Here is a 25,883-nt window from a genome sequence, read left to right as displayed (position 1 = left end):
CAGGCAACATAGCTGAGTGTCCTGATTATCTGTGCCCCTCCTGAATTCATGTTAAGTGCCTGTATTCCTGATACATTCAGTGGAAAAGGGACCAATCAAAGAAGTCTTGAGACAGCCATTTGGACATCTCTCCTTTTTTAATTTACTGAACTGTATCATAAACCAATTGAAAGGAAGTGACTTCTTGCCATCCAAGGTCCAGATAACATTCTTCTGAGGGCATGCATCAAACTCAGCTGGATCGACCTCCTTTCTGCCTTCCTTTCCTCTTTTATAATGAATTAATAGCACATCCATTAACTAATTGACAAACTAGCCCAATAAAACAATATCACAAGCATGAAAATATCTTATTGTTAGGTCCTTTATAAAGATATCCCTAGTGCTGAGGTATCTTGAGAAGGAGATAGAGGGGAAAGATAGACTTACTATCCTTTTCAAAGACCTTAGACTGCTGGGAGGTCAGGGAAGACGTATCCTGAGCTCCCATTGCAAGATGCTGAAACTGGGATCATAGGTCCTACCTACCAAAAGTCTTCATTAATGGAATATATTAATTCTAACATGGTTTCAGAGATGAATTATTCCTCTTCAAGAGATTCTATATGTTGCCTGCTCAGGGAATTTGGGACAAGGAGGTGAGGGAGGATTAATTTGTCTTTAACTCCTTTAACAGTACCTCTGCCAAGCATTTGTTACTAATGAGATCACCCAGTATAAAGTGGCTGTGTTATGGGGATCACCGTTTCATAAAGTTAGCCCTATCTCATTTAAGGATATTTGCTTTCCTTTTAGACAAATATGTAAAGAATTCCAAGACCTTCTCAGTCAAGACAGGTCACCCCTTGGATCCTCCAGACCGACTCCAATACTAGACCTTGACATCCAGAGACATTTAACACATTTCAGGTATGATTTTAAAAGGAGCAATTACCCAAAATGTGGCATTTTTGTAAATACTACATATGAAGATATGATTGTATTTGTTTCCTTACTTAAATCTATATGTCTACATATAGACTGCAGTATTGTCTATATTCTGTTTGTTATCTGTGCCTGCTAGAAGCTTATGCTTACCCAGCAAAGTACCTCCAGCTGGTTGTATTCAGCCTGCTACAAGGGTAAGTGAGTCAGTCATTTTCTATATCTACTGGCAATATCCTTATCTCTAGACGTGAGCCAAATCACAAGCTAATCAAAAGAGAATGAAGATGGTCCAGAAGTATGGAAATACATATTCTCAGCTGCATTGGCTATATAGATGAATTAAAATACCAATGAATAGAGGAACAATTCAGCTGCATCCTTATTAATTTTCTAAATAGTTCCAGTGCTTCGTCTATGCTTGTGAATCCATTTGACATTATGCCACTGTGATCATCCTATTCTATATAGTATATAGATACTTAAGCCTCCAAACCACACTGGCCTCAAAGCACGCTGTTTGCTGGGAATGGTCTTGCTACACTGACTCCTGAACAGTGCCTTGGAATGGTCTGATAAAATGGAAGTTTGCTCAGACCTGAACTGTGCCAGAGAGTGCTATAAACATGTAGACTCAGTTCTTGTGCCCATGCTCTAGCAGTATTTAATTAATTGGTGTAGACAGCCTAAGAAGCTGCCATGAAATGGAGATTTGCTGTATATGAACTCCAATGGCACATTTCATTGTAATTTTATCCAAAATATGGATAGAAGCATGTAGACAGCATACAATTTGCAAGATTTGTTAGCTCAGGTGTTGCTGCACATCTTCATGTTTTCACTTTACATTGTGTGCTAGATACACAAGTGATGGGAAAATCCCTTCCATAGGGCCATGCTGAAGTAGTGAGATTATCTAAGACATTTATCAAAGATATGTGATGAAATATCTTAGAGGTTCTTCTGCCATTGCTTCGATCACAAAGAAGAGTATACAACAGTTTGTAAACCAAAATATTAAGCAGGTTTTTTAGTACTGTAAAACTCCAAGTTGATCTTGTATATTCTTTAGTGCAGCGAGATGAGATACACTCTGTTCATTGGATGGGCAGACAGCTTCCACGGCCCAGTATTCCAACATATTTTAGTTATTAAGATTCTGATAGAGCATCAGAAACCTACCAGCTAGGTGATACGGTACCTAATTTTTAGTCCCTCAGACTTTGAATGGCATCCAAAACATCCACTTCTTCCACCTATGTGTTTCATCAAGGCTAGATGCCTGGGGTAATACCTGGTCCACAAATACACACATTTCTTTTTATGCTTGCATAGAGCTGTGTTTGCCCTATTCATATATGAACACACTACGACAACCCCAATTTTATTCTTATGCAGTGATGTGCACACGCAGGCACACACCACCTACCCCTATGCATACTTTCTCTTTTATTCCAAAACACATAAATACACTTGCATATTAAAGAAGACATACTTATTTAGACAGAATGTTCAAAGAAGGATCTTAATGGGTTACCTAGGCTTGTGGAAAAATAGTTAATTCCCCATTACATGCTCACAAAGTAAGTAGGATAGAGGATAGCTAATCGCCAGGGATTCCTGTGTTTAAAGAAATGGCAATAGGTGTAAAATGGTGGCAGCTTCAGCTACAACAGCTGTCAACTGGTACAGCTTCCATCCTTCTTTCTCTGCCTGACTTCAGTGGGTTGGAGTACAAGGCTTCTGTATGTGGTTCTTGGATCAGTCAGTGCTTTCTTTTATACCTGCTATACGCAATAAGCACTGGACTGTAGATGGGCATCTGGAAAAGTACAGGTCTTGATCCTTCACAGATGCTTCCCTGAGCTTAAACTGGACTGCTGTCTCTGGCATGTGTGCCTGGGAAATGCTGAGTACTGCCAGACCCATAGGCTGAGCTGAGACTATGTACTTTTTCCATCTATTGCACAGAACTTGAGGTCACATCCAACTTCCGAACCAGACCTCTAACTCTACTCACTACATTTCAGCCAGGTGTATAATCTCCTGCCATTGTCCATAGGGATCTTATTTCAGCCATTGAAATCTGCAGTGCAATTAAGCAAGACTAACATAAACATCTACCATATGACGAATTTATCTCTAAACTCTGTTGACTGATAAGTCTAGTCTAGATTTTGGGATCTGAGCCAATCGGTACACATGTATACACTCACTTTTTTTGTAAATACCTAAATTTAGTGTAAGCCAAAAAAAACCCCACGATTCTCATCTCCTACTTGTGGCAGTCTTCAGAGCTTTGTTGTCTATCACTCTACCACAACTTGCCTTCTTGAGATTAAATATCACAGAAGGCAAATAAACCTGTCTCAGATGGCAGAGAAGATGTGAGAATTTAACTCATGTGTATTCAAGGAGAACTGATTATTTTCTGAGTCAACAGAGATTCCTCTTCAATGATCACTTGGTTTGTCTGTCATTCTCTAAGGGATGATCCTCAGATTGAAGCAACCCCTGTCACAGGACATTTGATGTTGAGGATTAGTTGAGAATGAGAGATGAGGGCGAAACTCACGTGCAAGGAGAAGGTCCTTATAGCCCAGGAACAGCAGTCACTGCTATCTTAGGCGTAACACAGCCTCCTACTGACTACAAGCATAGCTGTTTGTCATTGTACACCCGTAAGGAAAGGTTTCTTAAAAAAATGTTGGAAGTTTCAACATAACATACAGCAAGCTAAGAATTCAAATCTTCTACATACATTGGCCTCCACACCCCTGATCATAGGCCTTCATCTAAAACTAGATTTCTGAAAGAACATGTTGTCCTTGTTGATTACAGTGAATTAAAAACACATATGAAGCATTCATGTCTATAGATAGAGTTTTGCAACTGTATGTCAGAGAAGTATTTGACACCCTCACCATATTCATTGTTGAATACTCTGACAATGCCTACAATAATTAGAGATTATTTGGACTGTCCTAATAAGTCACTGATCCTGACTATGCACATAAAATTAGTCTTATTTATGACTGAAATAGCCAGGAGCTGTTAGTGCACTGCCAAAAAAAAAAAAAAAAAAAAAGTATAAATCTGAATGAGGAACTACATAAAGACATTATAAATTTCATGATATGCTTTTTCAATAATGAATTTTTCATCTTCATTTCTATCTGTGTTCCAGAACTGTAGGATTAATCACAATAAATTCTCTACGTCAGTGATGTATAAATCTCTAGACTGAGATGGAGTCAAACAATTACTTTTGGGAAAGGCAGTCTGTAGACTTAAACAAGAACCTCTGATGAAGGACTTTGAATATTTTAGCATGACTTTATGTTTTCCAACCATTATTCAATATGATCTGAATTTTGATCACAAGACCAATCAGTAATCCCATAAAGTTTCATATAGATTTACCTTAACAAGAATAGGTTAAGAAATTCTGCCTTCAAGCACCGAAAGTTGTTCCCAACAATATGAAATGTTGAGATTTTATACGTATATGCTTATGCCATATGATGTCAGAAAGAAACAGAACTTTTATGATCAGGAAAAAAAAGAGAGGAATCACATAAATATACATTATCAGAATAACCTTTGTTAGGCCCCTCCTAAAGGGCTATAAAGTCTGTTACCTATCAGAATCCAACATCTACTACTTTAGGGTAAAAGAAAGGTTTTTTTTTAGGAATAAATTACTCTACCACTGGTAAATGTGGAATCATGGTCTCTACTTGCTTGCAATGTTACTTGCTCAACATTAATAATTAAGACTAGGGTTCACAGGCTGGCACAGGTCAGATACGAGCAAAATCGGTTTTAAAACTTTAAGCTCACAGTTCTCTCTGATATTTTTCCACCAAGTCCCAGTTCTTCAAGATCTTTAAGCATGTGTCTCATCTGAAGCACAGGACAGTCCCCATGAAGGGCTCAGAAATGCTGGGTTTGCTCAAACTCCAAACTCAACTTCATACAAAGCTTAGAACAGGGGAAATCTTCAAAGAAGCTGCCAGTGAGGCTTAAAACTGCTGAGTTTTGCACAACTTTACCAAATACACAAAAAAACAGAGGCTCATCTACACCCCTGGTGCAACCATGTTTGTGCAGTTGCTCTGAGATTCCCGTCTGACCTGAATACAGAAAACTCAAGGCTGCAAGAAGAATAATTTCTCAGTGTTGTATGACCATGAAGAAACAATTCTGTAGAGCCTCACATTCATACCAGCAATTATTTAGCCTTACCTGTACCAGGGTTATGATAGTTATGCTTTATTAAAGATGTCTTCCTTTTCAACGCATCTTAAGGTATCTTATTGCAGAGATGCTGAATTGATATTAACAAATAAAAGGTGCCAAGGTATAGGCATGTGTTGCCTGCTTGTGCTGTTTGTTAGCAAGATCCTTTGTTTTTTGTTGCCTAATCTAAGAAGCATTGTACCAAAGGATTCCTCATCACAGTGGCACACATATATTTCTAATATGTACAGTTATTACTAATATATATATTATAATAACAGACATACTATATATATTATAAATATACATACAGTCTAAGAATTCAGGAAAGCATTAGCCCTTCCTAGAGCTCAGCTAGGTGCCTTACCTGCACTGTAATAACATACTAAGGATAGAGAAGTCCAACCTTGTCAGGACTGGATCATTTTACCTCATGGGCAAAGTGTTGAGGCAGCTCAGATTTCTAACCAGGTACATAAACGTGGACTCATGAAGAGGTGATGTGCTGTAGGGCTGTTCATGCAATCCTTCAACTCTTCTTTGATTCCATTGTGATAAATGCAGCGGAGCAAGTGGTATAATCCTGTGGGTTGTCTAGCCTGAAAGCCACGACTAAAGACAAAATTAGCATTAAGCCATGGGGCAAACAAGAAAACCCAGAAAAATCCAGTTCTATACTGAGACTTTTTATCCAGACTCATGACTGTCTCTTTGTTGTCCTCTAAAGGCTGATCTGTGTAAATGCATTTATGAGTCCAAACATCAGAGGGCTGAGTCAGCACAGCACTAGAAAAGAACCCAGATGTTCCTACAACATTAAAGAGAGAAACCTATTTCTCCAGCCCTTCGCTTTCAAAATGGAGTGAGCATGAGGAAAGGGAGAGGAAGGTACTAGAGAGAGAATGTAAGTGAGAGCAAAAATATGTGGGGGGGAAGAAAGGAAAAAAAAATATTCAGATAAACCTGTTTCTTTTAAAGTGCTGCCTATTACTTATAATTCAGAGCTTCTTCTTCCAAAAGCCCCACAGAATCAAGTAAAACATTTGTGTACATATGCATATGTCTGTATGTGCAAGAGGGAAAAGCTGAGATTTTAATTTATCCTGGAACTAAAACTGTTTTCAAATCCCACTGATGTCAGCAAGGCTGAGATTTCATCTTTCTTTATTTTTTCAAGACAGCAAGGTTATACAAATCTCTCTAGCATTGTAAATTGGTTGTCTTTGGATTCAGAACAGGTAAAAGAGCCTAGTTTCACACTCAGTGAAACTGAGAGACAGCTCTCAATTATCCAGGGTGATGAGAGGAAAAATAGAGGTTGGAATGGTTAGAGAAAGCAGAAAGATGAATGTAAACGAAATACACATGTAGAGCTTTGACAGCAAGTCAGATTGGAAAAGCTTGGAAATGTTGAACCAGGGCAATTGGGAACTACAGCAGAAGAAGACAAGCCTACCTGGATGCACAAGAGCTCTGAGATACGCACCCAGAGATCATATGGTGCAGGTTGGTCGTCATGTGAGATGGTGAAGCTTTGTCTAACTCTCCAACACCCACAATCCTGCCACTAGTTCAGCAGAGCTGAGTGCTGGCATTGCAGACCAACAGTTAATTCTGCTGAATCTGAGTGGTTGCTAACCAGCACAATCAGCTAATACGGTATTGGTGTTTTGATGGCACAGAAGCACCTCAGTATGGGAAATGGTTGGGGTTAACTCACAAGTCACCTGTCTCTTTGACACCTCTCTGATGTTTATCTCATCCTGCCACCTCCAGAGCAGAGATCTAGGCCAGATTAACTGATTGCTTTCTGTTGCATAGATCCCTACTGTGAAGAAAGAATATGCTTCTGTTGTATTTCAGGAATGGAATGTAGAAATTAAGACCCCTCCCAAATACACATACAAGCTAATCTTTTAGACAGTACTGACACGGTCCTGGATCCTTAGACACAGCTGTCTATAATGCTTGATTGCTATTGTGGTTTCCTGCATGCATTTGGCCTTGACCAACTCTTCCCATCCCAAACAATTCCCAAGCACAAGCTAGCTTTAACTCTGTCAAAGGGATGTTCCCAATTGGAATCAGAGAAGTTGTATCACATTACAGGTTAAAATACTTGAATAAGGAAGATGTGGTCTCTCACAGCCAGAGTAGGAGCCTAGGCACTCTTCACATCACCAGCAACAGTATATGTGACTAAAGGCATGTCCTAGCTCCAGTTTAAGTACTTCAAAATCATTCACTTGTCTCACAGATCTGGGGATCTAGGGTCACTTTAGCTGTGAAAGAACATCCTGTCTCACGTGCATCTGCCATTCCCTCAGTTCAAGAGATTTTTGTGAGCCCCACATCACATCTACCAGCCTTGCCATTATTCTGGATGTCCTATAGCATCTCTAATTGAGTGGGTGAGCTTGAGTGGACAACCCTTAAGTTGTAAAATGTTCATGTTGTGAATAGTGGAGAACAGCTGTTATGTATTGATTGGTAGCAATGCCCAGGGAGGTGGTGGAGTCACCAACCCTGGAGGTGTTCAAGGAATATTTAGGCATTGTGTTGAGGGACATAGTTTAGTAAGAGCTATTGGCTTTCTTAGTGGAAAGAGCTTGTATCCACTTCTCTTGTCCATCCCACTGCAATAGCTGAGCTTCCCACAGATTCATTCAGAGATCTGGGAGTCACACTGACATGTGCCTTCTTGTACTTGCATTTGTAACCTGCCCTTGCTTCAAAACAGCTCTCCTGTCTGCCTATGACTGCTTAATCCTACGGTGAAAGTAAAAGATTGGGTTTGTGAAAGGGTATGCTTTATTAAATTAAGGCGTACTTCTATTAACTGCGTGAGCAGATGCACATTCTTAGAAACGAGTAGCCTCATCTAGACAATACTAGAAGAATTAATGTTTTACTGAGAAATGGCTATCAGGGCTTCTGATGTCTTTTTCAGCTCCTAAAAATCTCATGAAAACAAAATTGCCAGAAAATCCACCAACAATGAGCCACATTCTGTGTTGGAATGGGCTGCCCAGGGAGGTGATGGAGCCACCAACCTTGGAGGTGATCAAGGAATGTTTGGATTTTGTGTTGAGGGATATGGTTTAGTGAGAACTATTGGTGATAGGTGGATGGTTGGACTGGATGATCCTGTAGGTCTTTTCCAACCTTGGTGTTTCTGTGATTCTATGGTTCTGTGAGAAGGCAAAAAATGTGACACAAAACCTTATGAAGGGAATATTTGCTGAGATTGTACTCAAGAGAACTGTGCACGTTTCTTGGCTTCCACAAATACAGACTCTGATCTCATTAGTCAGTCTCTTAGTCTTGCATTCTCCACTTGTAAAATTAGGTTTAAACATACCTTCTTTGCCTGCTTTTGGGTCACTTGTATTGCAAGAATTTGCAGTGGACAGAAAGCTCAGCTATCCTAGTAGGATAATGTTATCCATTACATAGGGAAAGATGAATATCTACTGATTACAGAAGTTGGATCCTATAAGGTTACATTTCATCAAGGTGCAATATCACATCCACATCATCTGTTTTATATATAAAAGATTAAAACAGCAAAATAGCAAAGGGAAAACAATTTCCTTGCAAGTGACACTTCTTTCACTGCAGAAACCTTATACAAACAGACAAAAATAATAGGCTCAGAATACTAAAGCAAGAGAATGAAAGCAATCATCACCCTCACAAATTATTCTGCATTTTGCCTAGCCATCCAGCTGATATGAAACACCTTTCCCGTGAAACTGTTTGAGACAAGAGTTTTGTCGTTTAGTTAGTCTCTGAGCCTGAAGCTGTCAGCCTCCTGTGAGTGCCTAGCATCACACTGACAAGGTGACACAGAAAGCGACAGGAAAAAAAGCAGAGGCTCAGACACTGGGAGCAGCGAGGAAGCAGCGTCATTCTTTCTGAAGGGTAAACGAGAGCAATGAAATAGGTTTTGAATCTTGGAGCATTTTTATAAATTGTAGCAAAAAGCTAAGACCAAATTCTTTCTGCTGGGTTGCAACTACAGATACACATGCACAACCTTTTGTTTTTTTCTCTTTTTCTTACATTTACTTTCCTATCAAGAGATAGAGCATATACTGTCATAATTCCAGTCATCTTAATCAGGGGTAGCGGGTTTCTGTTTGGATGCACGGATTGGAGGAAGCTTGGTGTGTGACTGTGTGGTGAAATAGCTCTGGTGCCCTCTAGAGTTCCCTGACTGCCATGATTTCTCAAACTGGCTCTTGATTCAGCTGGTTGAGGAGGACCACACCCTCCTAGAGGTGTTTGCAATCAAACCTCTAAGCCTAATCCTAATCCTAACCCTTACCCTATTCCTTTATTTTTCATTTTATTCCTTTTTTTACTTGTTTTTATGTTTGCTGAAGGCATTAGAGTTCATTCCTTTTGTATTTTTCCAGTAATGTCTTTCCAGAGATTCTGTCTTCAATCTTAGAATCAAAACCATAGAATTATAGAATGATTTGGGTTGGAAGGTACCTTTAAGATCATCTCATTCCTTTGCTTAGAAGGAATTCTGTCATCTCCTCCTGCTCTGTTCATAACCAAAATCCTTTTGAAAGGGTTGAGATTTATTTTTTTTATATAATGAATCTTCTTATAGTATTTCTTCACAAAGGGTGAAGCATTGGAACGGGCTGCCCAGGGAAGAGTGAAGTCTCCATCCTTGGAGGTTTAAGAGATGTACATGTGGCACTAAGGAACTTGGTTTAGTGGTGGGATTTGCTAGGGTAGGTTGACAGTTGGACTAGATTATCTTGAAGGTCTTTTCCAACCTAAATGATTCCATGATTCCTTTAAGGACATCATTTATGGAATTAAGAGGTCTGATGAGAATCTGCTTTCTTTCTCTTCATTAACATATAAGTGCCTTGCTTACCGAGGAAGGGGCAAATGTGCATTCATCAAAGATCAAAAACTGTGGAGACTAGATATTTTTTCAATTCAACACTTCCTTCTGATTCCCAGGAAAAGAATTGATATCTCCACATTCCTAAATCACTGGGATATAATGTTGCTTTGACATAACTGTGTTTGTAATGCTTAGCTCTTCAGTCTTTCTCATCTGAGGAGAGCAGTATGTTGTCTGCTCCACTGTAGAAGTCTATACATCACAGAAAGTTGGCTGAAACCCATTTGCTTCTTTGCTTTGTTGTGAGGCAAAGATATGATCACTGGCTAAGTGAAAGCAGAAGTTAAAGGAGCTGTTGTCTGTGGGAGGGAGGTGCTTATGCTTTCTCAAGTTAACTAGTCATCTTGAATCTCTCTATGTTTTCACTGGTCTATTTGGCTCTTCAAGAAGTAATGGGCAGCAAGGCCACTTTTCATCCACAAGGCAGAAGCCTGTTTTTTTTTTTTTTTTTTTTTTCTTAGTGAAAACTAGCAAATCATGGGGTTATCCAGTGTTTTATTGGGGAGATAAGATATGCTGTGCTGGAAACATTTATTGACAAACATCCAAGAGCTTCTACAAGTGCCATGTGCACTGTAGTTCAATGGCTTAATCTTTGGTTTGTTGCTTGAAAACATTTTATGGACACAGTCCTGGGTATTTCTGAGACATACCCTAGGTAATTCTTCTAAAATCCTGGAAAATCATCCCTGAGATCCAAAATCCACAGAGCTGAAATAGAATACTTTGGGAACAGAGAGCATCGGTTTTAGTGCTACCCTCTCACTTTTTCTTTGCATTTCTATGCATTTAATGGATTTAAAGGATGCATTTCTATGCATTTAAAGGATTTAACAATGTGGTTAGGAGAGCTTGTCCTTAATATACTTGTTTGGTTATTAATGGAAAATAAGCATGAGAGCCTACACTGCAAGGCAGCTTTTTATATGATATTGTCCACTCTGATCCTATAGACTGTTCATCCCTGTAGCACATGCTGGTCATATTCTAATGTTCATCACAATTATCAGTCTGACTTCTGTCACAATTAGGAACACTGACCTTCTGAAGTGAGGTCATCTCAGTTTAGCTCTCTACCCTCATAACAACCCTCATAAGGGAGACCTTGCAATAAACAGAAATCAGTGGAGGCACCTCTAACTTAGGAAATTATTTGTATCAGTAAGACTTGAATCTTTTTCCATCTCATTTACAGCCATCCAAAATCTTATCAGATTTCACTACTTGTTATCTGCCGTGCATTGTTAAATTTGGTTCTTCACATTTAAAAATTGTGGGAAATTTCAAACAATGAGTTCGAGCTTGCTTTTTTCTTTGTTGTTTTGAAGTATTTATTTATTTTAAATGAGGCTGTAAACATTCAGTGCAGATGGCCTCTTGCCCCCCACAGAGAGAGAATCTGTTTCTTTTGCCACAAGTCGAAGTCTCACCAGCCTAGGGTATGGAGGAGTCCTTGAGGTAGGTGCCAAATGAGAACCCAAGCCTTCAGGCAGAGCTGGATCTTTTCATTTTTAAGTAAGGCCATCTTTAAAACATGAGCAGACATAATTGCATCGTAGCACCAGGCAGGATTGCAGGGAGATCTGGATGTCCTTAAGCATAAGGATTTATAATATGTTGGCCTGCTATTCACAGCTTTCTGTATGAATCTCTCTGTGAATAGTACCCAAATCAGACATTTTAGCCTTACCTTTTAGAACAATAAAGTTTCTTGCTTACAGGAGTTGCAATGAAGCGTACTAGAAAGCTGTGAATACCCAGATGATTCCATTATAAAACCTTTGTGTTTAATTTTAGGATCTTAAACACAAATGAAAGTCTTATAATGAAAGCAATTCTCTTTGTAGGTGTGAAGCACACCAAAAATGAACTGACTTTAGTGGGAGCTCAGTCAGTCTAAAAATCATGCAATTAAATATGACTTTCAGGAAACATTTTAATACTTTGCTATTAGTCTTCTGTCTGTTTTGCCTGGGATTTAAATGTAAAATCAGATTTTCTCCCTAGATTGAAACTTACTTTCATCAGCAAAGGGATATTATCCAACTTTCTTAGATTTTTCAAAGACTTGCAGATAAACAAAGCTTGCCAAAATTAGAGTAGTGGGAATTACTGATAAAAATGTAAGATAAAATAGCAGATAGTATCTCTTTGCCTTCCTATGCTCATTACATAAAGTGGGGCCAAAAAATATATACCCTCATAGGAGTATAACATGGAGAGCTGGTCAGAAATTTTCCATAAAATAGTTTCTTTCAAGAAGCATCATGGGAAATTTAATAAGTTTTGCATAACTCCATCTATGGAGAAGAACACATGCAACGGGAATCAAAACTTGTGTTATCATTAGACTTCAGTGCTATTTCAAGGTTGTTGAGTTTTTCTTGTTTCGTTTAATTTTAATAAGAAATACAAAGTAATCTTTTTTAAAAATCTGGTTTTTTATTACTATTTTTGGTATGTAAGATACCATAAAGCAGATCTATAAAGGAGATAAACCCATAGCTTATCCCAGAAAATCCTTTTCTTATAAGCATTAGTTTTCAGACACATTCAGGATTCTGCTCAGACTGGAATACCGACATCAAGGCATCTCCTTATCAGCTGTGTGCTGAAGATTCCCAGGTAGACAAGAGACTTGACTGTCTGTGAAAAGATACCGCTCAGGAAACAATAGCATGCAACTTCTTTTCAGATGCTATGAGGTGTACCATCAGCTCATTGCTTCTTTTAAATGTCGCTATTCTCCTGTACACACACTTGGCACAAATATCTTGTTACCATAAGGCATCTGACGTGGCACCAAAGACACATTCTTACTCAGCTTCACAGTTGCAGCCAGAATCAATGGAGTAGCTTCTCATAAAGGAGACGTCTCTTTTTCAAGTGCCAGACTCCAGACATCTCTGACTGTATTGAGTAAAGCCCCAGGACTCAGTTCAGTTGCCTAAACATTGGCATCTGCTATGAACATGTAAAGATGCATAAAAGAAACCATAAAAGCATCTGGCCTCTGAACACCTAGAAGCAATGTGAACATAAAGAAATTCTGTATCTTGTCTACCAATTCCACATGAATGACTCAGGTGCCATAGGGCATCTCAAATCAATGAAGACTCTTCCATGTAGGAAACTGAATTAAGTCAATTTGATTGTAAAGGGAGTTTAGGCACTATCGTTGGATACAGCTACAAGTTGTCACCTTTGCTTACACACCTAAATATCATATTTTGTCCCATTCTGGTGCTTACTGCAGTCTTGTTCAGCATTTGAGAACGTTTTCTACACTCATTCTTAGCCCTATTTTTTCTCTCCAAGTTTTCACTGTAGTATTCCCACTTCACTCTTCAGGGCATATTGAGCTATTATATGAACACGGCACTATTCCTTTTGCTCAAGAGTGGAAATGTTCAAAGACAAAAAGGCCAAGAGGATTCTTTTCTAGTCAATCCTTTGTTAAACTTACTATTCCTATCTACTGGAAATGAATGATTGTAGGTACTTCTTAAACAGATAACTGGTTTCTTTCGCACATAAGTTCATAAATATTTTATGTATTTCTTGGTTCAGTCAGTTCCCCAAAACATGGCTCAGAAGACCACACAAGCAATGTAAAAACCATGAGATATTATAGCTGGTACTGATGTATTTGGACTTTATTTGTCTTGCTTTCTGATAATGTTAGCTCCTTCACATTTTCATTTCTCCAGACTTGCAAAGGATAAAAATGAAGATAAATTCCAACACAAAATCTTTAAATCACCTGACCCATTAATACTGGCCTTTTACAACTTGGACATACAACAAGACTTTTAGCAGGGCTAAAAATACTCTTATATTTATGCTTGAGCTGCTATTGGTTTTGCAAACATTAAACAGAGAAGACAATTATGATGATTTCTTTTTTTAGTATGCCAGACAGTTCTCAAAAAAGTATATAATAACAACAAAATTTTAAAAATTATCCCAAAATTAAATACATTTTCTTTAAAAGGTTCAGATATTACTGTAAGTCCAAACTTCAAAAGTCATGGGGTATCATTACTTGATGTCTGTAAAACAGTCCTCGTAAATATTTCATTATCATGTTCCTCTCACTACTAACCAGGAATAAACATTGCTTCCTGCGTTGAAAAGCAACTGGAAAACTGGTGGACAAACATTCCAAAAGTGAGCTATTTTTTTAATTGCTTTCAGAACATCCTTCATAAATGACTGGGCAGTTCCCAGTCTGAAACAGAGACGGAGTTCCACACTGAGCCCTCCTTTTAGTTAGGACTTCCTTAAGCATGGTGTCTTTCTTAGCATTCCCAACAAACAAGGTTCCCACATCCAGCAGAGACAGGAAGATAGCCCTGAAAGACATCTTGGAGTCTTTCCCATGCTTGTTTTTGATATGTCCAACATCTTGGCAGTCATCCATGTCTTGTATAAACTCTTTTCCCCAGACCACTATTTTTTCCACTATTTTCTAAAACAGTTTTAAAGACTGAGAAGCCAAAATGTGGAGCAGAGGAATTCCCATTGAAGTGTTCCTATTTCTGACCTACGCATGGCTCTGTGCATTAAATTGGAGTTTACTGATGTCGTGCTTCAGACACCTGCAGTTACACGGGGGAGAAGACCTTAACTAGCACAGGATGAAATAGTTTTTATTACTGAAATAAGTATTTTTAAAACTGCAATGATATTTCAACATTTGAAGTAGTTTTCCACTTAACGTTTTTAAATGGAAGAAAAGCATTTGGAAGGATTATGTTTGTTTGCTTTGGGTTTCTTTACTTCTGTTTTTGTTCACATTCTTCCACCCAGAACTTATCAAAATTATTCATTATAAGAATGAAAAGAATGTAGTTACCCATCTGAAGGTGTCTAGTACCACCTGACACTGCACACACATAATTTGGACAGACAGAACTGGAGTCACTTGCTTAAAACCTGACCTCTGATGCTATTTCTGACATCCTGAAATCCTTGCAGAGCTGATGACTGGCACAGAAAACTGTGGAAAATAGGAGCATTTCAGGATCTGCAAATAGAAGCCAAGCTGGGTGCCTAAATGCAGTATGTACCTATATGTGCACTGAAATGCATCTTTAAATTTAAATGAGATTTACCCCCTATAAGATTGCTTGGCGACTCCATTAAGGCTTCAGTTCAGTAACTGTTATGTGAAAAGCACTACTGAAATTCAGACACCTTACAGTGCAAAAAACATGAAGAACAAACTGCTATCTTGAGAAAATGGCTTATATGGACTAAAGGTGCAATAAGGTAAATCCACCCTAGGAAATTCAACACCACCAAGGCAAGAGTGTTGGAAACTGGTTATTTTTACAACTCATTGATCCTGGTCCAGTATTAGATATAGAAGTTGGTGGCCATGCATGGGGCAGAGGGCTTGGAGCTTGATGATCCTTGAGGTCCCTTCCAAGCTATTCTATGATTTTACGATGATTTCCTGGGCATTGTTTGGGCCAAGAGTTATTCCCAAAGGACAGTTTGGACTTCACACTGTTGGATGCTCAGGGAGCTTAGCAATCACAATCATGACCAAACTATGCCAATTGCTCTGGCACTGTTTAATTTCCAACCGTACATGCCTCCACATGGAATCATAGAATCATCATAGAATCATAGAATGGCATGGGTTGAAAAGGACCACAATGATCATCTAGTTTCAACCCCCCTGATATATGCAGGGTCACCAATCACTAGACCAGGCTGCCCAGAGCCATATCCAGTGAATAATTGGAATAATCAGAGCTTGCTTGCAAGTCTGACCTGTGAATAAACCACACAGACTTGGCTTCGTTCACCTAAGGAAAGGGGAGCCAGACCTTCTGGGACTGGAAAAGTAGCAGTGCTGGGCAGCCTAGGGCATGGATCCCCTCTTGGCTCTGAAGTCAACAATACCGTGTCAATCTGCAATCCACAGATCTGTCCCACAGTGCTTCAGAAGTGATGCTCCTACCAAAAGCAACCTTTGAAGCTGTATGCAGTCTGCTCTCACTGCTCTGCTCTTTTATTTTCTGTTTCTCTCACAGGTAATAAATAGTTTAGGGAGTAAGTCTCGATTTTCGGTCTAAAATATGTGTACTGTAAACACTTCCACATATGTCAGTCTATATATATTTACGCGCGTGCGTGCATTTCTTTTTCTTTCTCTTTCCCATCTGCAGTTTGATCACTCACGGTTTTGGAACTCCTGCAATATGTGCTGCCCTAAGCACTTTCCAAACTGTTCTCAGTGAAATGCTGAACTACTTGGAAAAGCACACATCGCACAAAAACGGAGGAGCGGCGGAATCCGGCCAAGGACACGCCAACTCGGAGAAAGCCCCCCTACGGAAAACTTCAGAGGCTGCTGTGAAAGAGGGCAAAACAGAAAAGACAGACTAGCTACATCAAACAGAATCTATTTCAAGAGAGTCTTGCTGCTGATATTTTTTTTAAATATATATATCATTGAGGGCGATTTATCTCCAGTGGACCAAATAAAAAAAAAGCAAAAAACAAAAAACAAAAAACAAAACAAAGAACAAAACAAACAAACAAACAAAAAACTGGGAAGGGGGGGGAGAAGAAAAAAAGAAAAAGAAAAAAGAAAAAAAATAAAGGAAAAGAAAAAAGAGAAAGATTAAAACAGAGAGAAAGAGAGAGCGCGAGAGAGGAAAGTATTCAACCCTAAGAACAGCAGTGTACAGTAATTGTGTGATGAAATTGTCACTTTTTTTAAAATTTATGTTGCTCTAAAACTACTTTTCGTGCATGTAGTATTTGATTGTTCTGAATGATACACTAACACTGTTTTTTATAAGCACTTCTGGACTTGGCTGAGGTGACACATGGCGTTTGTTGCAGGCTAATGTGAAGCACTTTCTTCTCCGGCAGCACAGTTAGGGCCAGCACATCAGTTGTGGGACATGCAGTTCCAACATACTGGCTTTGCTTGCATGCTGGATAGATTGGAAGAAGGGCTTCCTCTGGTCCATCAGAAATGCCTGACCCACTCATCGCTGGGAAGACAATATGGAAACCTGGCAAGAGAGGAATCCACAGGTCGTGGGACAGATGAACTGTTTGGTGCTGGGGGCTGCATCTCCCCACATGGGAATGTATGACAAAGCTGCACTGAAATGAGGCCAGAACCTGTTAGGAATCTGTCCTGGCTATTCAAGCAGCAACTGAAGCGTCTCCTGTGAGCAGAATATGGCAGACTAAATGAAAAACAACACGCCTCAATAGTTTCATTAAGAGCCCTGATCTCCCTGTGAACTTCAGATTAAAAGACTGTATGGGCTTCTGTTCTCTGTCTTCTCAGTCCCTGGCCCCACAACGTCGCAGTCTGCCATACCCAGGTCTCTATTCAACAGGATCAATGCAGGCAATCGGAGTCTTCTTTTGTGTTGCCTTCATTTTATGGTACTTTCTTTTCTCCAGCAGCTTTGTTCTGCAGCTTTACTGTCTTTGGAAATCCAGCTGAGGTGCAGAGAACCCACTCACTTACACAAAAAAAATTCTATAAAATAATACCAAAATGACATATATGTCAGATTGGCATGGTCCACATCAGTTAAGTGGCTAACAATCTTACTAATATATTCCTGAAATATTTATTTATCACTCAGCACACATCCTCACAAAGGAAACATTGGAGATGTAGTTTGAACTCAAGCCTCTTTGAGTCCGGAGGCATTTTGCAGCCATATTCTGGATTCTTCAATGAAACATTCCTTCAATTCCTTTTCTTGTTTCTCTGTTATTATTTTATTGAGAAAATTAGGAAGGATTGATGCCATAAGGTGGGGTTATGCTGACCAAGTAAACACTTTCTAAAATCAACAGAATCAGTTTATTTCTTCCCAAAGATAAAAAGATAATTTGTCTCTTTCTACAGCAGGAAAAGAAATATAATTGTCCACATGTAAGTGTTTAGAGTCATTTGAGATGCTTTAGGGTATCTAAGAAAGCCACAATTTTGGTAGAAATGACACAAGGAGATTGGTATTCCTGAGGAGCTGGAGGACCCCTTAGGACAGGACTACAAATGTATGAGTGGCCACTTGACATGCACACCAAGTTTCTAAGACAGATGTGAAGGGTCTGGAAGTTCAACGCCTTTCTCCACCAATAATAACTGGTATTTAATGGTGGTGTTTCATACTGCATATGGTTACTACTGGACTAGTCACCCTCTGCTCCCCATAATCAGAAAAGAGGGAAAGGTACTTAACAGTGTACAGTTCATCCCATCTCAAAATAATCATGCCCTGAAAGTGTGTCTTTTTTTTAACTAGATATAAAGGAAGACAAGAGTAAAAGCATTCATATTCTTTGTAACTTTCTAGTGCTAGTTAAGACACACAACATTCTTCATGACCTGCTTTAGATTTATCAACTCAGAGACTGTAAAAACTCTCCAAAGGCATTTACATCTATGATGTAGGGAACCAGGTGATTAACTTGATCAGTCTCACTCTTCAAACGTATGGAAGAAAACAAAACATTTATGGCATGATACTGTCCCTTTTGAGATCAATAAGGACACTGTCATCAAGGTGAGAAAGCATGCTAAATCTAGCTGAGTCCCTATTTCCTTGTGTGAGGAAATCTGAAACAAAACAAAAAATTCCTATGACTTTGCTCAGATTTGTCTTTGCTCAAGTATGTAACTTAGGTATCTACTTTAATACCATCAATCTAGGCTCCCTCTTTGCAGGGAAATGAGGGAAATACATGCATCTCCATGGGATTCGAACTCCTTAACTCACTAATATCAGCTAAGTGCATAACAGAAACTAAACTTTGGTGAATTAATTTGTCACTCCAGCACCTCTGTGCTAAAATCAGGTGAATGTTCTTCAGTGATGTTCTTCAACACCATCTTCTTCACTGTGGAACCACTCCAGAACGTGAAATACTTGAGTGTGGACATAGGCATCCACGGATTAAAAGTGAAAAGGAAATTCGTTTTCTATTGTCCAAACTAAAGGGTAGAAAGAAAAAGGGGAAAAAAATAAATATTTGACTGTGTCACTTATGCAGATTTGTCTCATGAAAATGTACTGTGAAGAAATTTAATTGCGGTTCTCTACTTCAAAATGTGAATAAATTCAAATTGTTTTAGTGGAGGGAGAAGTAAAAATGTTTGAAAACCATTTTCACATTTCTCAGTAAAGTGTCAGTCTTCTGAAGGTGGGGAATTGACTGTGTAGATTATTCTGTAAAACTGTTGAGAAAGCAATGACTTATTACAACCATGCCTGATATTTGAAAGAACATGTATGCAGAATTATTTGAAATATCCACCTATTTGCGGTATGATCCAAGGTTCCAACAATAATTTATTTAAAGAGTTGCACCTACTGTTATTGCAAAATCCCTATGAGCCTTTGTTCCTCTGGCAACAATTTTTTTTTCATCTTGGTGATCACTTGATCTATTAACAAATCTGAATATTCTTAAAGACCCAGAACTTCCAGTTTTAGCCTTAATGACCTCTGTGGATTTTTGGGAAGGTTTCAGTACAGATCTGGTTCAAATTGAAATTCTTACCATTAAGAATCTGTTTGCATCTTCATCTCCATTTTTCCTATTTTTCCTTTGGAATCTTACCATATTAAAAAAAAAAAAAATCCTTTTAAAAAGTTAACTGCAATATTTATTGTCATTCACAGGCTTTGTTATTTATTTTTCTCAGTACTTAATTTTATTGAAAGAAAAAATATTCGCTACTCCTTTTTCTGTTGAATTATTTATTGGAATAGTTTGACGTCAGAAAGCCTTTGGTTTTCAAAATTGGACCTTCCAGTGTGGTTTTAACAGATTAATTCACTGAGGTTTTGGTTAAAATCTCAGCCTAAGTTCTCATCCATTTTCCACACATACATGAACATTGTTCTCATGGTTTTGTTCTTATTTTTGTTTTTGGTTTTGCTCTTTTTTCCCCATTTCTAAGACTTCGTCTCTGTGGAAATATCCTCATTTCAAAACACACTCGTGAATTAGATCAGCCTGAAGGACAGGCATGGTTTGAAGTTACTGAGTGCTCACTGGTAACAAATTCAAGTGTATTTGTACCTCTTTGACTTTGAAATAAACCTTATCTGACAAAAAGTTCTCCCTTTGTGAGATGATGGAATTGTTTATTCCACACTGGTCAAAAACATCTAAATACAAAAAAGTGCCCAAACCCATGAGTCATTACAATTTTGGAAACCTTGAAATGATTAGGTTCATATCTCAAGAGCTGTCCAGGTATTTGGGTCCCGTGGTACTTCAGGCTATTTCCCAGCTTTGTATCCATTGCATTTTTCCCACCATGATTAGCAAAACACATTGAGTACTACCACTGAGTGACGAAGATCAGCCACTGCTACTTGGATTTATTAGCAACTTAAACATGAAGTAAACATGCTGATTAACCACTTTTTATAGAGTAAGATGTTATTTATTGTAAGGTGGGCACAGAGAGCTCGTGCATTGACTAAGTTTAGAAGGTAAGTCTCTGGCAGAGCGAGTGATGTTCTCACCTCCAGCTTCTACCCTAAGAACTGGATTTCTGTTCACAAAGACTTCCACTAATACTATGAAATGACAGAGATTTGTAGCAAAGGGATAGTTTACTCAGATGATGGTATGGTACAGTATTTATGTGTCTTGTGAAGGGAAGACAAGCAGCAAACTACAACTGACAACTGAAAACTGCCAAGGGTTCTACCCTTCGTGCTGCCATCCTAAACCTTAATTCTTTCCAGGTGTCATTCTGTTGCCTTGGAGAACTAGCACAGGGGGTGAATTCAGACCTTTCAGTTACCTTTTTTTAAAAGATAATCTCCAATAATCACTGAGAAAAGACTTCACCTCTCCAAATCAAGAAGGAACCTGCCCTTTGAAGCTTCTCTTTAACTGTTCCTAAAAACAACAAAAAATCTGCTACTAAGAAGGTGCAATGTACAGTCCTTCCAAATCTCTGTGTAAATATTTCCTCAGCTCATCTCTTCCTTCGAATGTGACTCAGTGGCACATCTGCTACTCACTATTTTACAGCAAGGCTGAAGGGGGGCTGCTTTAGTGTCCTAAGAGCTAATTTCTCTAACTGCCTTTTTATTTGTTTGTTTGTTTGTTTCCTAATACCAGAAAGCAGTTTTTGTCTTATCCATCTTAGGTATCCAAAAGAGCTGCTGATGACTTCCACTGCCATTTGACTTTCCTTTAACTTTCGGAGACAATGTTCTGCTGCTCTAATCTTCATTTTTATGGACAATAAAAAAAAAAACACAGTGGTAACAGAAGACATAAGACTGCCACACAAGGCAAAAATCTGCAAACATAACTATATAGGAACTGTAACTGTAAAAATATCATCTGCCTCTGCCCATGTTACATGTTCAACAGGACTTCAAGTATAACTGTGTGGGGAGGGAGAGAGGAAAACTGTCATTTTCCTTTGCCAGGTGAAGGTCATCTGAGATGTCTAGTCTTTTTTTTTAATTATTCCTACTCTTTAGTTTTCTTTATTTTGTATTATTAATTGTGTTCTGTACAGCAGCTGTTGTGATTGTATTTAAATGTGAGTACATACTTGGTCACCAACAATGTCCTATTTATTGGTTTACGGTTTCACTTTTTTGTTTTATTATTTGTTTTCCTTTCTTTCCACTTAATCTGACTTAATTTACAATTGAGTGGTGAAAAACATGACCTTTTATATTTCTATTTCCAATACAGGCTACCCATTTTACATGAGTTTATGAAAATAACGACCACATTTGATTGAACATTTCACGGCAATAAAATCTATGTTGATTTAACTCTAATTTGTCTTCTGCTTGAAAGTAATTTCCATCTCTGGATAGTCTTCACTTCTGCATTAAAAGGCCTAAATTAAGGTCTACCTACGTAAGATGTAAAAGTAAAGGAACACCATTGACACTATTCCTGTACTACAGAGAAGAAACCATCTTATACAGAGACTAAAACTATACATACAATTTTGACTCTTAAATATTTATCTCATCTAGAACCTGTTAACCAAATTTTATTCTTGGTATATGAAAGAAAGATGTAACAAAAGGCAGTTTGTTCTATCGTAATACAGGAATCCAAACTCGATTGGCTGATTTACATTAGGTTAATCTTTCTCAATTACCCACAGTAGAAAAGTGGCAGAAATCGTTGTCCTTCTCCATCTACACTGAACCAAATCTACAAAACCTGGATACTTAGAGATGAACACTCTCAGAAGTGCCTTCCCCATGACTGCATATTACATTGCTGGCAATCAAATCCATGTGCCTACAGCCTCAAAGTAGTTATTTAGCCTTCTTCCTGCAAGTTTATAGCAGTTAATTCCAAGTCCTACTTCAGCCAATGGTCTGAGTTAATGGTCAGCACTATCACTCTAGATTTTGGTTCAAATGTACAGGGCTTGACTTTTCCCAGGAAGAAACAATGAGAATCAAAAAAATATGTTTTTAGGTGTAATTAACATCCTTCTGTAGGTTTGATGTGAAGGAACTCTAGCTTAGATGGTCATCCGAGTTTTCCAAAATAAGTGGATCTTAAAAGTTTTGCTGAAAAAAAGAATTTAAAAGAGATTTTTTTAAAGCAGTTTCCTAGACAAAATGTTTCAAAACTGTTTAAGAACCTGAAGACAACCCTTCTTTCTGTGTTGTTTCAGTACATGTTGAAATGACTTTGTGAGTCATTCTAGACAATGACGCACCAAGGGCAAAGCTGCAGTGGTAGAGACTTCAGAAAGATTTCAGGTGGAAAAGGAAATTATTTGGAAGGCAACTCCTACGTGTTAGAACTCAATTTATCCAACCTCCACCTCTGTTCCCTGTCAAATGAACTCTCACTAATTAATATTACCACTTAATCTTCTGGGAAATACAACTTCCCTGGTGTCTTACTGAATTCTTCTGATCATTCTGTATACACTCTTATCCAAATTCAGAGGAAATACAACGGTGGCAATTTCATCAGTATTTTAAATATAATCACATGAAAGGTTGGGTCGGCCACCTTTCTTCACTTTGGTGTGTAAATTTTTCCATTCGTTCCATTTAAAAAAAGAAAAAGAAAATCCCACTGAGATTTACAGAAGTACTGTGCCAAAGTACATGTCAGTGTGCAACAATAGCCTCTAATTTGTAGACACTGCAACATCAAAGAAGATGAAAAGCAAAAAGAACAATAAGAAAAAATAACCCACCTCTACCAGATTCTATGTGTAAACTACATATGGAGAGCTTGTATGAATTTGCGTTCTAACTGACAGTGTGAAATCAGGGACCCAATCCGAAAAATTCTGAGTTTACTGAAATAGAAGAATTGATGAAGGATATAAGATAACATTTGGACATGTTCAGCAACACAACTCCCACTTCTGTTAGAGGGGTTGCATTCGTTTATATCTTGCTAAAAAAATACAGTTCTGTTTTTACATAGGCACTAGAAGCCAAATCTAACAGTGTCTGGTTTCTTAACTGGTATTTGCATTCACCTTGCTGTTGGAAAGACGTGGCCAAGAAACAAGAAGTAACTTCAGGCCTTACTGGATTTCAAGCCATAAATTGTTGGTTCCGTGGCCAAAGGTTTATGATTTGGGTTTTCTGTTGATGGTTTTATTGGAAATTCATTTGAATTAGTGGTACATAAATGCAGCTTCTGAAGTATCTCAGAGCAGCCTGCTTTTGGAGAAACTATGACTAGGATTGCACTGAACTGTGGGACAAAGTTCTGATCATTCAGGATCTCTCTCACTCAGACAGACCTGCACAAATCAGGACAGAGATGATGGTCATTTCATTCTAACAAACACACAGGTGGCATCATTCATTCACCCACATGTAACCATCTAGTAACATTTTATACATACTTGCCTATCCTTCTTGCCTTCCCATCGTTTCTACTGAGGGACAGTGGTCTCTCACAGCTCCTTCACCAGATCCATCCTTTTCTTGTATGTATCTTGGATACTCAAAGCTACTTGAAACAGTACTAAACATGTTTTTTCAGTGAGCATACAGGTGCAGTACAGTCTATATAAAGAGTAGTATAGTGGCACATGAAGTACTGTTTTGGTTCAGTGAAACAGTCGGCAGCTGCCACTTCAGCTGCCCAAGAGGACTCTGGTTGGTGTCCATCTCAGCTTCTGGAGAGGAGAGCACAGGCTTCCCATAGGTCCTATGGATCTATCATAGCAATGTATATGAACACCACGGAGTGAGGGGGAATAAACAAGACAAAACCAGACAGTTCATTTGTGTCCAGCGACAGGAAAAGAGATGATGAGCAAAAACTGAAGTGCAGGAAATTCTATTAAAAAGCAAACAAAATCTTTTTTTTTTTTTTTCCTGTAAGTATGTTGGAACTCTGGGCCAGGTTCCCCAGAAAAGTTGTGGAAATCCTTAAATATTCTTAAATTCTTTAAATTTGACAGAATATGTCTCTAGCAAAATATCCAAGATGGTGCTGCTCTGAGAAGGGTGGTGATATTGAGATATCCCTTCCAACTTTAACCATTCTGTGATTCTGTGAACCTCTGGGCTGAATTCAGTTTCTTCCACACAAGTTCTATCCTCTTTTGAAATAAATAAGTTATCCTGCCTAGGCTCTGCTCACTATTCCAGACAGAGCATATGTCCTGTCTTCCATCTCCAAATTCCTTAATTCTTGTCCATAAATGCATGAAACTGTGAAAAGAGCAGCTGCCTGGCAGTAGTTATGAGTTATGTCTTGGTACCTGTGCCAACACAAGGCATACATTGTGTATGGTGGCATACACAAGTGATTTCCACACCCTGTGAAACTCAATTTCTGCATCTAAAGTCTTGGACTGGACATGAAAGGGCAAGAAGATGAGTTCCATTACTGTCCCTGTCCAAAGCCATCCATTTTTCACACATTTTTGTTAACACACATTTTCCACATATATTAATGAACTATCCTGGGGCATCTTTACAGTCAGCTAAATTAAGCAGTTATCAAAGCATTGAGCCTTTAACAATTCATATACAGCGTAAAGCAAGTAATAAAACTGCAGAGAAAATTAGGAATGGTCAGTAGAGAGCATATTAGTGGAATTAGATTCTTGATAAATAAACTGCTGGAAGTATGCCAAGATAATCGGGTCTGAGAAATGAGTGGCCAAAACTCTCATCTAAAATTTCCTACGATTCGAAAATAAAAACAAAACAAAATCAGCAAACAATCCTTCATTCACCAGAAAAAGTAAAACACTGCACAGTGGTCTAGGGAAAGGTGTACTGAAGAGAGGGACCTTTGCTGGTTGACCTTTGCTTACTTTTTATTGTTATCACAGCATTTTTGCACCTGTCTTTAATCCGCCTTTCACTCATCCCCTCAAGGAAAGGACACCTTTGCATAGCTCTCTGATTTTTGATATTGAGAGCTCAGGCATATATTTAAACTGTTTGCTTAACCTATCTCCACTGAATGTGGAGGAAGCCTAGCTTGACTAAGTGCTTAAATTTTGGATAGAAAAGGAAAAATATTAATCACGTCTTCAGTTAAAAAATAAATGAGAGAAACTTTTATTAATTTTTAGTCGTTTCAGAATTGAATTGGTGAAAAGGGAGCAATGGTCTTCTCTATAACCCACACAGTCCTTCAGTTATACAGGTTCGGTACATCCAACAGTCTGGATGATGATTTAAAGTTTAGTTAGCTGGTATTACAGCTTTGGCTCCAGATTGTTGAGTTTTATTAATCTGCTTAGGTAGATTCAAAATCATTGTCTTCAGGACAACTG

General features: G+C 38.4%; 1 protein-coding gene across 4 annotated transcripts in view; it reads left to right on the top strand.

Annotated features, from left to right (window-relative positions):
- Window positions 1–16,563, top strand: part of TFAP2D (transcription factor AP-2 delta) — a 50,185-nt gene extending 33,622 nt beyond the window's left edge. For 2 of the 4 annotated variants that reach the window (XM_090136744.1, XM_090136745.1), the window contains 2 exons: window positions 796–909; window positions 16,282–16,563. In XM_090136744.1, coding sequence (XP_089992870.1) covers window positions 796–909; window positions 16,282–16,501 — 334 coding nt within the window. In that variant the 3' untranslated portion in view covers window positions 16,502–16,563. The remainder of the gene's footprint in view (window positions 1–795; window positions 910–16,281) is intronic. The other 2 variants (XM_031604956.2, XM_090136746.1) reach the window with 2 other exon arrangements.
- The last annotated feature ends 9,320 nt before the right edge of the window (window positions 16,564–25,883 follow it).

This window comes from Phasianus colchicus, chromosome 2 (assembly GCF_987193195.1).
Source record: "Phasianus colchicus chromosome 2, bPhaCol1.hap1.1, whole genome shotgun sequence".
In the NCBI taxonomy this organism is placed as follows: Eukaryota; Metazoa; Chordata; class Aves; order Galliformes; family Phasianidae; genus Phasianus; species Phasianus colchicus.
The sequence above is the reverse complement of the archived record's forward strand: the minus strand, read 5'-3'. Positions and strand labels throughout refer to the sequence as shown.